This window comes from Mandrillus leucophaeus, unplaced genomic scaffold, assembly GCF_000951045.1.
Source record: "Mandrillus leucophaeus isolate KB7577 unplaced genomic scaffold, Mleu.le_1.0 Scaffold436, whole genome shotgun sequence".
NCBI classification, from domain to species: domain Eukaryota; kingdom Metazoa; phylum Chordata; class Mammalia; order Primates; family Cercopithecidae; genus Mandrillus; species Mandrillus leucophaeus.
The window spans coordinates 2,212,976-2,225,765 of record NW_012104654.1 but is presented as its reverse complement, the minus strand read 5'-3'; the positions used below and the strand labels follow the sequence as shown (position 1 = coordinate 2,225,765).

Here is a 12,790-nt window from a genome sequence, read left to right as displayed (position 1 = left end):
AGTTAGGAGTAATAAAATCAGTCTAATTTTACAAGGTCTACTGAAGACAATATACCCACGTTATATCCAATAAGCAATTTTTTTTTTTTTTTTTGAGACAGAGTCTCTGTCACCCAGGCTGGAGTGCGGTGGCATGATCTGGGCTCACTGCAGCCTCCCCCCAGGTTCAGGTGATTCTCATGCATCAGCCACCCGAGTAGCTGGGATTACAGGCATGTGCCACCATGCCTGGGTAATTTTTGTGTTCTTAGTAGAGATGGGGTTTCTCCATGTTGGCCAGGCTGGTCTGGAACTCCTGACCTCAAGTGATCTGCCTGCCTTGGTCTCCCAAAGTGCTGGGATTATAGGCATGAGCCACCACGCCTGGCTTAATAGGCAATATTTTAAACATACAAGTTCTATAACATCCACTTTCTATCTTAAGGTGTTTTAATAGCTTATGTATCTAATAAGTAGACTTTTTTTTTTCTTTTTTTGAAACAGTTTCACTCTGTTGCCCAGACTGGAATGCAGTGGTGTGACCGTGGTTCACTGCAGCCTCGACCTCCCTGGACTTAGGTGATCTTCCGACCTCAGCTTCCCAAGTAGCTGGGACTACAGGCACGTGACACTACAGCCAGCTAGTTTTTTGTTTTTTTGTTTTTTTTCTGTAGAGACGGGGTGTAGCCAAGTTGCCCAGGCTGGTCTGGAACTCCTGGGCTCAAGCAATTCACCCACCTTGGCCTCCTAAAGTGCTGGGATTACAGGCATGAGCCACCACATCTGGACCTAATAAGTAGACTTAGAGTGTGGATGAGGATGAAGTGACAGGCCAGGTGATCTATTCTGTCCCTACCTCATAGTCACCCTACTCTTGACATCATTCTAATTGTATTTACACTTGGTGTTGAAGAAAACAAACACAAAAATCTTCATGGGTCAACTTTAAACATATCTTATTTCTAGATCACCATGGATTCATATCCTTTTCTTCCTATTATTTTGTAAATAACACATTTATATTACATTATAATTCAAATATTTTTGTATTGAATTCACCATTTAAAATATATGACAGTTTTTACAAACCAATTTTGACTTTTTATTTTCATTTTTTTATTACACTGCAATTCTTTAAAGACAGAAATGCTTCTCAGCCTCAGTGTGAGAGGTGCTGCTGGCAGGAAACTGGGAGAATCTGTTCTATTCACTGACCTCATCAAGGACAAAAACCAATAGGACAAAGCCTCTGCCTTCAAGAAGAACGCAGTGAAGACAAGACAGTTAATATGGCCACCTTAATTTTTTTCCAAGAAATGTTTTGGAAACCTGACATGATTGGCCTTACCCAACCTTTTATTTCTCAACAAACTCAAGGAGACAACTCATCCTGAAGTGCTACCCTTGGAAATACCTTCCTAAAAACAATAATAGCAACAAAATAACCAAGAAAATTATTTACTAACCCAATTGGAGAGAATAAAAGGTCATGCTTCAAAAGTTACCATTGCTTTGTTGTCTAAGAACAAGTTTTACTTTAAAAATAAAATGACAAGCCAGGCGCGGTGCCTCATGCCTATAATCGCAGCACTTTGGGAGGCCAAAGCGGATCGCTTGAGGTCAGGAGTTTAAGACCAGCCTGGCCAACATGGCGAAACCCTGTCTCTACTAAAAATACAAAAATTAGCTGTATGTGGTGGCACGCGCCTGTAATCCCAGCTACTCGAGAGGCTGAGGCATGAGAATCACTTGAACCCAGGAGACGGAGGTTGCTGTGAGCTGAGATTGCACCACTGCACTCCAGCCTGGACAACAAGAGCAAAACTCCAGCTCAAAAAATAAATGAATAAATAAATAAATAGTAAACAGTCACAGTAGAGGAGAGACTGAATTATTTTTTAATTTTCTCTATAGAGAATACTATGAAATCTTGGTCCTATTAAGAGATAATCAAAGAGTATGTAAACAAAAAAGGAATTTTAGAGTATGTTAGGCAGTTAGTAATCATGAAAATATTAATACTGATTTTTTGTTTATGGTATTTTTCAACTCTTTAAAATTTGTAACTTGTGATTAATAGTTCTACATAAACATTCAATTTTGTATTAGTTTCATATTTACAATTCTGCATTGTTTTTATTAAACAGGGTCCCCATAATGTATAAACTTCAGGCTCACCAAACCCAGAAGTGTCTAGGTACAACATAAACTCAATATGGACTGAACAACTAGTTTAGAAAATTCCAAATCTATGGTTTTTTCAGTGTCTTCCATAATGCGACCTCAGGTAATCAACTGACTTACTTGGCCAGTGGAAAGGAGTGGAAATAAAGATTAAGAGGTATCAACAACAGACACCCAGCTGTAGATGGGCCAGAAGAACAAACTCTGCCCCCAGTCTAGTGGTATAGAGGAGACACAGACAGAAACCATTAGCAAGCTTTAAGCAAGGGAGCAAGTGTTTAAGACAAGGAGGCAGGTGTGTGGACAGGGATCTCATTTATCATTAGAAAGATGGTGATGGTTTGAACCCAGGTGATGTTTCTTCAGGATTGCCACTGTTTTGTGTTGACATTCACCAAGCAGAATGATCTTTGCGTCATTGGGTACTTTGGGGCACCCTAAGTATGTAGGAGTCAGAGTTTTACTAGCTTCCCCAGCAATCCTTGCTTAGTCAATTGATTCCTATGTCTGCAGCCAAATGCTATAAAAAACTCCAGGGGAGGTAAACTCCTCCCATCCTCCTGGCTTTTCAATTAATCATTTAGATGGGAAACACAAGCCTACTCAGGTAAAAAGACACGTGAACTTCAGGCCAGGATCAGAATCCTGTCCCAAATATATGACTTTTCATCCTCCCTCAACCCTTAATGGGGGTGGGCGTGGGGGAGTGTATTTTTAAAAACAAATGATTTTAATTCATTCACCGTTTCCTAGCAACCAGGAAAAAGCATGTTATCCTGATGTCTGTGAGCACCAGTCTGAGACGCGCGGATGCTCCAGCATGCCTCCAGAAGCAGAGAAAGAACAAAAGCACTGGAATAGGTCTCCGGTTGGTGAGCAATTCTCAAAGGGGAATTTGTTAAGAGCAGGCACCTAATAGAATAGCCCAAGAGACCTGTACCACGATTGCAGGGGTGCAGCAGGGAACCTGCATGGAATGTGCAGATATTCTCCAGGAAATGATATCCCTATAGAATCTGGGGGCTCTGACTTCTAGGGAATTGTTTCTATGAAACAGTTAAAGCCTGAGACAGCTGACATCTTTCCAGTACCTCTTTTGTGTGTGCTTTCAGCCACACACAAAACACACAGCGGTCTTGTTTTCTTTAGAGCTCTATAGTCAGAGAAGAGGGGTAACTGGCAGAATTCAAATCTAGCTGAATTAGAGTCTGTGCAAATGGCCTTCTTTAAACCAGGCGTAGCTACTAAATGCCTATAAATCACTCACTTCTACAGCTGTAAGGAATCTCTCCAATCATGCAATGCTTTTTTTTACAGAGGAAGAAATGAAGAAACATAGAGAGGCAAATTAATTTGTTCAAGGTGCACAGCTAGTTGGTGGCCTCACAGGGTCTTCTGATCTACAGCTTAGTGGTTTGGGAGTGGGATATACTCATATTTTAAAGATTGAAACCTTTGCATATTATACTATATTGAATGGCGGTGGGGGGGGGCAGGGGATGGGGAGGATGAGGGATGATCTAAGAGGAAGCTGTCACAACAACCGAGCAACGCAAATATTATAACTTGTAAGTCTGAAACTCAAAGGGCTTGCTCAGAATTACAAGACAAGAATGGATTAAAGCACATGCTAAGTGTGCCTTAGTCCCCTTCAAGGAATTGAGATAGGCCAAATAGTCTAGCAACAAATGTTTTTCCAAATTATTGAATCAGAAGAATTTTAATGCATGCCAGACTTTATAGAGTTACAGAATGTTGGGGTAACAAGTGCTCTAGGCAATGTTAGCCAGGCCCATCTTTTTAGGATAATACCTGAGGCTGGGAAGCAGAAGATGCACAGCCACGTCAATGAGTGTGGCTTTCCTGGGTCCAGTGCTCTTTCTTCTCTAGGCAATGGGGCCACCTCTATGGCTTGCTGCATTCTCTCCCCGTTGACTCTGTAGGGGGCAATATTATTGTCTTGATACTTAATCAATTTCCTGTGAAATGCTCTTACTTTCTTCCCACTTTCATCTTATCCACATCCCGTTCACTCCCCAAAAACTGAAGCAGATGTAGCAGCAGCAAGAATGATCCAAAATGGCCGGGCACGGTGGCTCATGCCTGTAATCCCAACACTTTGGGAGGCCGAGGCGGGTGGATCACAAGGTCAAGAGATGGAGACCATCCTGGCCAATATGGTGACACCACTCTGTCTCTACTAAAAATACAAAAAAATTAGCTGGGCATGGTGGCATGCACCTGTAATCCCAGCTACTTGGGAGGATGAGGCAGGAGAATCGCTTGAACCCAGGAGGCGTAGGTTACAGTGAACCGAAATTGTGCCACTGCACTCCAGCCTGGCAACAGAGCGAGACTCTGTCTCAAAAAAAAAAAAAAATTATCCAAAATAACGAAGGTGGACTAGGGAATACTTTATTTAGATCAGCACCATCCTGTTTGCTCTTTGCTTACTGTTAGTAGAGCTGAATCAAGTGAAGCTCATATGGTACCATTTTTTAAAAAACCGTGTCTAAAGTTTGTTTTCCAATCATCTTTAGAGTAGTGATTTAAATACACGTACAATTTTAAAAGTACAAAGGGTAGTATAATAAACACCCATGGGTTTAGAATTCTGGAGTCAATAACTACTAACATTTTGTTATATTTGAGTATTGGGGTTCCTCAGAGAAACTGAATCGACAGGATGTGTGTGGATACACACACACACACACGGTGCAGTATAGGCTTAACCATCTCTTTTGCTCAAATATTTTGATTTTAAGGAATTGGTTGACATGATTGTGGGGTCTTGGCCAGTCCAAAATCTGATAGAGGAGGCCAGCTGCCTGCAGACTCAGGGAAGAGTTGCAGTTTGAATCCAAAGGCTACCTACTGGCAGATTCCTTCTTGCATGGGGGAGGTCAGTCTTTTGTTCTATGAAGGCTTTTGACTGATTGGACAAGGCTCACTCAGATAGAGGGCAATCTGCTTTCAAAATCCACTGAATTAAATGATAATCTCATCAAAAAACACCAGAAACATCCGGGATAATGTCTGAACAACTATTTGGTCATAGTGGCCCAACCATAAAATAAATTTAAAAATAAATAAAACATACAGATAGTGGCCCAACCATAAAATAAATTTAATAATAAATAAAAAATCACAGATAGATACCCTATTTATACCTCTCCCTGAGTACCCCATTCAATAGTGATGATTTTCTACAGACTCCTTTTTGATGACTTCAGACCTCTTTTGACCCCATCACCTGATCTTCAATTTCTGGTTCAGTGCAGGGGTGGGAATTGAAGACATATTTCCCATAACCACATTTTCTTCCAAGGACCTCCTGGCCATAGGAGGGTATAGATGGAGTCTATGGAAAACTGCATTATGAGCCACTGAGCCAGGGTGAACTCACTGGGAGTTATGCTCACAGAAAAACCCAAACGCATTTAGATCTAGATGGATCACATCCATCTAGTTTGGATGGTTCTGCCCAAATAGTCTCATCAGCTATTACACAAACCATTTTGGTTTTACTTGCTAGATTATTGCAAGGAAGAGTAAATTAAGTAATTAAGTGCTGGAAAAATTTGGAAGGAATAAAAGGTGTCAAATAAATACAAAGTACAGTGCATGAGCCTCCAGGCAGCTTTTTGACCTCGAATCTGCTGAATAAGAGGCCTGAATGAGGTGCTCCCTCGGATCCCTTCCAGAGCCTAGGACTCCATGACTGGTATTTGGAGTGATAGCATCCCTAACTCAAATTCTCTCTGATTTGCTGCTGTAGCCTCTAGGCTCAGAGAAGCGAGGCCTTCCCACAGGATCTCAAGTGTACTGTTAGCTGCAGATACCTGCTCAGCTGGCTAAGTCTTTAACATGGAAAGAAGGCTCATAAAGAAGGAAATGAAAAAGCTCTTGTAAGTATGATTGAGAATAACTTTCATTTATGACACTTGGCATTCAGTGGATTTCATGTCATGGATGGCTTGGAATACGTATTGGCAGCGGGTAAAAATCAAAGGAAGAATCTATTTCTGCATGGTAGGAGAAAATCAGAGGGTGATCTGGCCTCTCTCGGTCTCCTGCCAGGGAGGCCTCACATGTGGTGCAAGGCAGGATGCTGAAACTTTTGGGAGGATGTTTCTGCTGGCAGCCTGCACATTCAAGGCATCTGCGTTCTAGAGCCTGAGAGCTGAGCCTATGTCCCAGTCAGCCTGTGTAGGCAGGATGCACCGTTGAAAGGGTCTGCCTCTGCTGGTAAAAGGTATACGAGAGATTCCTGAAAGGGCCCAGCATCTGAATTGCAGCCTCCTGCTCTGCCTCTTTTATTGTCAGCCTTATTGACTAAGAAATTCATCTCCTTTTTCTTGACATCTGACCATTTTTAAAACAAACACAGAAAACATCAAGTTTCCTTTGAAAGAAATGTTTTCCTCCCATGGTAGTTTTTCTTTGACTTGTACTTAACGAATGTTAGTGAAAGATCACAAACCATATAAAAAGAAAAAAGAAAGATTATGTTCTATCTCATATATGTTATAGACACAACAGTAATACCCTTTTCATAAAAGAGCTATCACCACCCCCATCAAATATCTTTTCTTGGCCTTCTAAGATAATTTTATTTTAACAAGCCCTTAAGAAATACTAGAAGAAACTATGAATTTACATGTATGTACATATATACATGTATACACATATGTGAATTCATATATAGTACACGTGTACACATATATGTGTATGCACATGTATGTGAATTCATATTCATCTCTTGCTTTTAAGCGGAGATTATATTGGCATCAGACTTCAGGAAAATGAATTTGACCCAAAAGGAAGAAGGGAACTTACCTTTCTAGATCATATGGTAAAGAAAGGCACACTGATGCGAGTCATATTTGTGTTACATGTTAGAGACCAATAGAATAGTAAAGAACAAACCATGATCAGGAATGCCAACTCTTCCACATATCTCATCCAAAGATTTGGAATTTCAAAAGTGATATAAATACAAGTTTATATCCAAAGAATACATTTAGGCTACTTTAAAGTATCCTGAAATTTCAGTAGAAATTTAAGAATTTTTATCAATCTAGTTAAGCTTAGTGACTCAGAAGAAAAGATTTTAGAAGCCAGAAATAAACTTATTCTCCACCTTACGTAAAATTGTGAGATGTGCCGAAATCAACCTGGGAGATGCCATAGTCCTTCTTTTCCTGCACCCATTTCCTCTCTCTGACATTCCCAGGGTAGCACCTCTCTCTCTTCTCTCCTCATGGTGCTTATTTTACCTTCTTTTCTTAAAAGTCACTGTTAGGAAAGGATCTGCTAAGGATAAACTAAAGTGCAATCACTAATAAGTTTTCATGCACTCCTCCTCCTAAGGGTATTTGCTTTCTAAAGAGAAAAAACCTATGGAAAAGAATACTTACCTACAGAATTTTATGTATCTGGAATTTATCAACTTTGGACATGCTGCTTGAATTTAACACGGGAAGCAAATGATTATTTTAAACAGTGTGTCTCAATCCTTTTGGTCTTGTAAAACCATTTCTGTGTGTGGGTATTTGGCATATTATTTACTTTCCTATAAGTTCTGTTCCAGTTGAGTTTAATTTTTAGATAAATGTTATTTCAGCTAATTATGGTTAGACATTTTAAACCGCAGCACTGTAGAATTACCATGTAAACCAAAACTGAATATTAACTCAGCTACCAGAGTATCAGCAACTTCTGTTGTATTTTGGTGGAGGAGGGAGGGATGGGGGAAAAAAAGCCTTTTTCTGCAGACTGAGCCTGTGTCACTTCAATGGTTCAATGCTGCTCTCTTGCTTTTAAGGGGAGATTATATTGGCATCAGACTTCGGGAAAATGAATTTGACCCAAAAGGAAGAAGGCAACTCACCTCTCTAGATGATATGGTAAAGAAAGGCATGCTGATGCGAGTCATATTTGTGTTATATGTATATTAAAGAGACAGAAAAAGGATCTAATTTATACAATAAACAAGGCTAATATTGACACCCATCCCCCAAATGTCCTCTTCCTCATCTTCTCCTCACCCTGAGATTGTTCATATGGTCATTTCAACCCACTAACCAGAAAGCAAAAAGAGAATGAGAAAATAAAAATCATGAGAGTTATTTGCTATTAGGAAAGAAGATTAAAAAGCAAAATCAATGCAAGGCAAAATGTTACATCCGTGGAGTTAAGAGTTTGATAAAATTAGCTATCACGTAGTTCTCAAAATAATTTCTTTACCATTTGCATCAGTGGGGGAAAACCAAATAAATTAAGTAACCCTAAAAATCCTTGGTGTTATTTATTTTGAAACCCAGACTCAGGATCTGAAAGTTCACATCACAGAAATTAAGGAAGAAACCATATAAAGATCTAACTCAAAAGAAATCAGCACACCCTGTTTTTCCACTGCCCATTTACTATCCTTGCACTAATAAAAAAAACTCTGTCCCTTCACTCCCCTCTCCTCTTCTTCTCTGACTAAAGTAGAGTCAGTCTCACTGGCTTTCAAAACTACCCTGGAGCTAAGGAAACAGTTAAGCCTTATTCTCTCTGTACACATATTAAACAGATAAATTAAGTAGATTAGAGCAGTGCTTCTCAAACTTTAATGAGGTCATATTACAAGGCTGTTTTGATTCAGGAGGTGAAATGGGGTGGGCCCACAGCCTAGGAATTTGCATTTCAAATGAGCAAACAGGTGATGCCAAGGCGTCAAACCTCGGATCAGGTTGCAACAACTGGTCATGGTCCCATTCTTCCTGTTTATTTATTCATTTAGGTTCCCTGTTCAGTTTGGTTCAGTCCCTGGAAGAAATAACTCCACTGTTTAAAAATGTTAAAACTTAAGAACGCCTCTACAATAATTAAAAACAAAACCAATCTTCCTTTTCTGTGTGTGGGGACTGAAAGGAGAGAAGGAATATTTTGATAGACAAATGGTAAATATGCTTACTGAACAAGAACTCTTGGGAATTACTAGGAAAAGGTGGTCACTATGATAAAAATGAGCCTCTGCATTGGTTCTCAGCTTTTTACTATGTGTGTGTGTAAAACTCTCAGCAAGTCACTTACTCAGGTCTATCCCGCTCCCCGCCTGCCCCATCCTTGCTTCATTATAGTTCCTCTACCTGTGATTTCCTTCCCCATCTGTAGACATTCTCATCCCACAAGCCCCAGCTTCAATGAAGCTTTCGTCTCTGAAGCTTCTTGGGATTCTAGCTATCTCTCCAGGTAGACATAAAATGGCCCATCCTTCCAAATTCTCACCACACTGCCCCTGCACCCCTGGAAGCACATTTCTTACATTCTACTCACGGAACCAGAAATTGTTCCCTGCAGCCCTGTTCCCCCAGCCTTACCTTTTTCTATTTTAAAATTTAGGGAAACTGAGGCCCAGAGAGCATCAGTTACTCACCTAAGGATATTCCGTGAGTTGTTGGCAATACCTAGATTTGAGCCCAGATTTTCTGATTCCAAGTTTATAATTCTTCACTGATCTCTCCTTTCATTTCCAAATCACAGAAATCAGATAACTGCTCTAGTGGGAAATAAATTTAATGTCTGAAGATCCCAAAATATTTCTGACTGACTCATCCCTGTGAGGTGAGGTCTGAGAAAAAAAAAAAAAATCTGTCTGAGCATCAGATTATTAAAGCTAATGATCCTTCCCATTTTGGACATGACAGACTAGAATAGGCTTAGCAGTACCATTGTCATTGGGTCCAGAGAGTACTTCGGCCAATGTCTAAGCCTGTTTCTTTGCTTTCTGTGCTTCCTGCTCCCAGGCACACTATGACTTGGCCATCAGTGTTGCTTTGCAATGGCTGCATCCCTCAGAAGACTTAACTTGGTTGGAGTGGGAGGAACTGTAAGTTGAAATAGGTTTATTGCTTTCCTTTTTAATTTGTGCCTATGATTAACGATAGAGGAAGTTCCAGCCCTAACATATTCCATCATGAGGCACTCTGCTTTGAAAACACTACAGGGTGAATATCCCCTTCAATGAGACACCTGAGGAACCTCCACAGTTGCCAACTTGAAGAAGTTACATGTTTCCATGTTTTGCATCTCTACCAATTGACTTCTGTGAGATAAAAGACTTTCTTGCACAGAATGTTGTATCTTAAGGGGCCAGGTGCGGTGGCTCATGCCTGTAATCCCAGCACTCTGGGAGGCCGAGGCAGACTCATTACTTGAGGCCAGGAGTTCAATACCAGCCTGGCCAATATGGTAAAACCTAGTCTCTATTAAAAATACAAAACTTTGCCCAGCATGGTGGTGCACACCTGTACTCAGGAGGCTGAGGCAGGAGAGGAGAATCACTTGAACCCAGGAGGCGGAGGTTGCAGTGAGCCAAGATTGTGCCACTGCACTCCAGCCTGGGCAACAGAGTGAGACTCCATCTCAAAAATAAAGAATGCTCTGTGTTAGAAACGTGACTGCTTTACTGTGTACATGCCATAATTTCAAACAGTCAGTTCTACGGTTAAAGGCTGTAATCTTTTCCTAAGGACTACCAAACACAAATTCTTAAGCATTTAGGCAGATATGTATCTCAGCTGAGCTATTTGAAGCGCAGAATAATTTTCTTTCTGGGATTACTGGCATTTTCTGTCGTGTGTAGGGAGTGTACAGGCAGATTCACTCAATTGGTAAGAACACAGAACTAATGAGGACAGGATCAAATCGCTTATTCCAGAGGCCTGTTATTTTTTTTTCTACTCAATGGCTCTGGACTACACACTTGATCCTAGAGAGATGTAACAGGGTTTAGCTGCAATGAGCAGAAAATCCAATTTGAACAGCCTTAAGCAAAAAAAGGTGGGGAGTAGATTTTATTGCCCTTGAATCTGAAAAGTCCACGGGTAGGACTGTGTTAGGCATGGTTTAATTCAAAACTCAAACAATGTCATATGGATCTACCTCTTGACTCCATTTCCTCAGAGTGAACATCATTCCTAGTTTCAGCCTATTTCATTATCAGAGGAAGGGTGGAGATATATATATACACACACATATATATATACACACACACACATGTACACACACACACATATACACACACACACACATATATATACACACACATACACACACACACACACACATATATATATATTTTCATCACATAATTGTGTCTCAGTGGCTGTTACCTGACTTGTCTAGGGTTGGACAGTGGCAGTGCAGCGGAGGTGCAATACACTGAGAGCTCAGTCCACAGTGTATTTTTCACTTTTGGAATCTAGGGGTGTAGTGGGCTCCCCTAGAAGCATATAGGCTTACAGTGGGGTTAGGTAGTTCCCCCAAAGCAAATTGCCACAAGAACGGGAAAGGATAATGGTTCGCAAAACCGTAAACATTCCCCACAGTGGCCAGTCTGCCAGTCTTTGACTGCTGTGAAAACATGGATAGATGAGGCCAAATTCATCACCATTATTGGAAGGTTAAAAATTCAAAGTTTGGATTTCACCGATGGAGGAACAATCACATCAGTTTTATTAAGATAAACAAGCGGATAGCACACAGCCATTGCAGATTACTTATCGATTATCATCACAACCTCAGCAGGCATCAAAAAGAATAAGAATAAATCCTCCACTTGTATTTCCTATTCCCCATTAGGAAAATGCCATTTCGTGGCAGACCCATGTATCCCAATCGTAGAGAACGAGAAGCTATGATTTTATCATCTTATGCTGGAATCTTAATGGTAAGGAAAAGAATATTATTTGCCTATATGAATATTTCATATCTACTCTGAGCATTTTCACAGTAATGAATATTTACATTATTTTTCAACCAATGTTTCTAAATGTTTAGGAGTTACTAATAGTAAATGCTTCATTTTTTAACGTAATAAAAAGACTAACTTCTAAACTGTATGTGAAAACATTTATTCAAGAGGCAAAGAAAAAAAAGAATGAGAGACATAACTAATTGGTATCTGGAAAACTGATTCATCCATTGATCAGAAGTTATTTACTGTATTTAGTACTTATGATACCCAAGCACAGTTTTAGACATGCTGGAGCTATACTAGCTTTGTGTTGTAATAAAAGAAAAGCCATGGTATGATCATACTTTGTTAATGCTGTTGTTGTTTAACAGAACAGTATCCCGATTGAGGAAGTCTTTAGAATTTATGGGGCTGATTCTTCTGCCAGTTCTGGTACCATCAAGGTAAGGGTGACCCGGGATTGTCAATATAAGGGATTTTTAGAGAGAATTTATTTAGTGTATAAATGTATAATGTCGTATTTTCAGACATCAATTACGAAATAACAGTTTTGCATCAAAATGTACAAAACCAGACATAATCATTTCTTACCTGAATAACATGTTTATGAAATGCCTTTCATATGTAAAAGATCACACAGTAATAACAAATGTGTCTCATGTAAGGCTGAGAAGCGTCAGCAAAGAGGCAGCAAAGAGAGTACCAGGCTTGGGGGCCGAATTTTATTCTGCTGTGGTTTTGGTTTTTTTTGAGATGGAGTCTCGCTCTGTCACCCAGGATGGAGTGTAGTGGCGCGATCTTGGCTCACTGCAAGCTCTGCCTCCCGGGTTCACGCCATTCTCCTGCCTCAGCCTCCTGAGTAGCTGGGACTACAGGCGC

General features: G+C 40.2%; 1 protein-coding gene across 1 annotated transcript in view; it reads left to right on the top strand.

Moving 5' to 3' along the window:
• Positions 1–2,915: 2,915 nt before the first annotated feature.
• The window catches only part of LOC105549394 (chromosome unknown open reading frame, human C2orf80), a 23,399-nt gene continuing 13,524 nt past the window's right edge, over positions 2,916–12,790 (top strand). The window contains exons 1-6 of the mRNA XM_011993909.1: positions 2,916–3,035; positions 5,942–6,071; positions 6,937–7,018; positions 9,960–10,042; positions 11,797–11,884; positions 12,283–12,354. Coding sequence (XP_011849299.1) covers positions 6,031–6,071; positions 6,937–7,018; positions 9,960–10,042; positions 11,797–11,884; positions 12,283–12,354 — 366 coding nt within the window. The 5' untranslated portion in view covers positions 2,916–3,035; positions 5,942–6,030. The remainder of the gene's footprint in view (positions 3,036–5,941; positions 6,072–6,936; positions 7,019–9,959; positions 10,043–11,796; positions 11,885–12,282; positions 12,355–12,790) is intronic.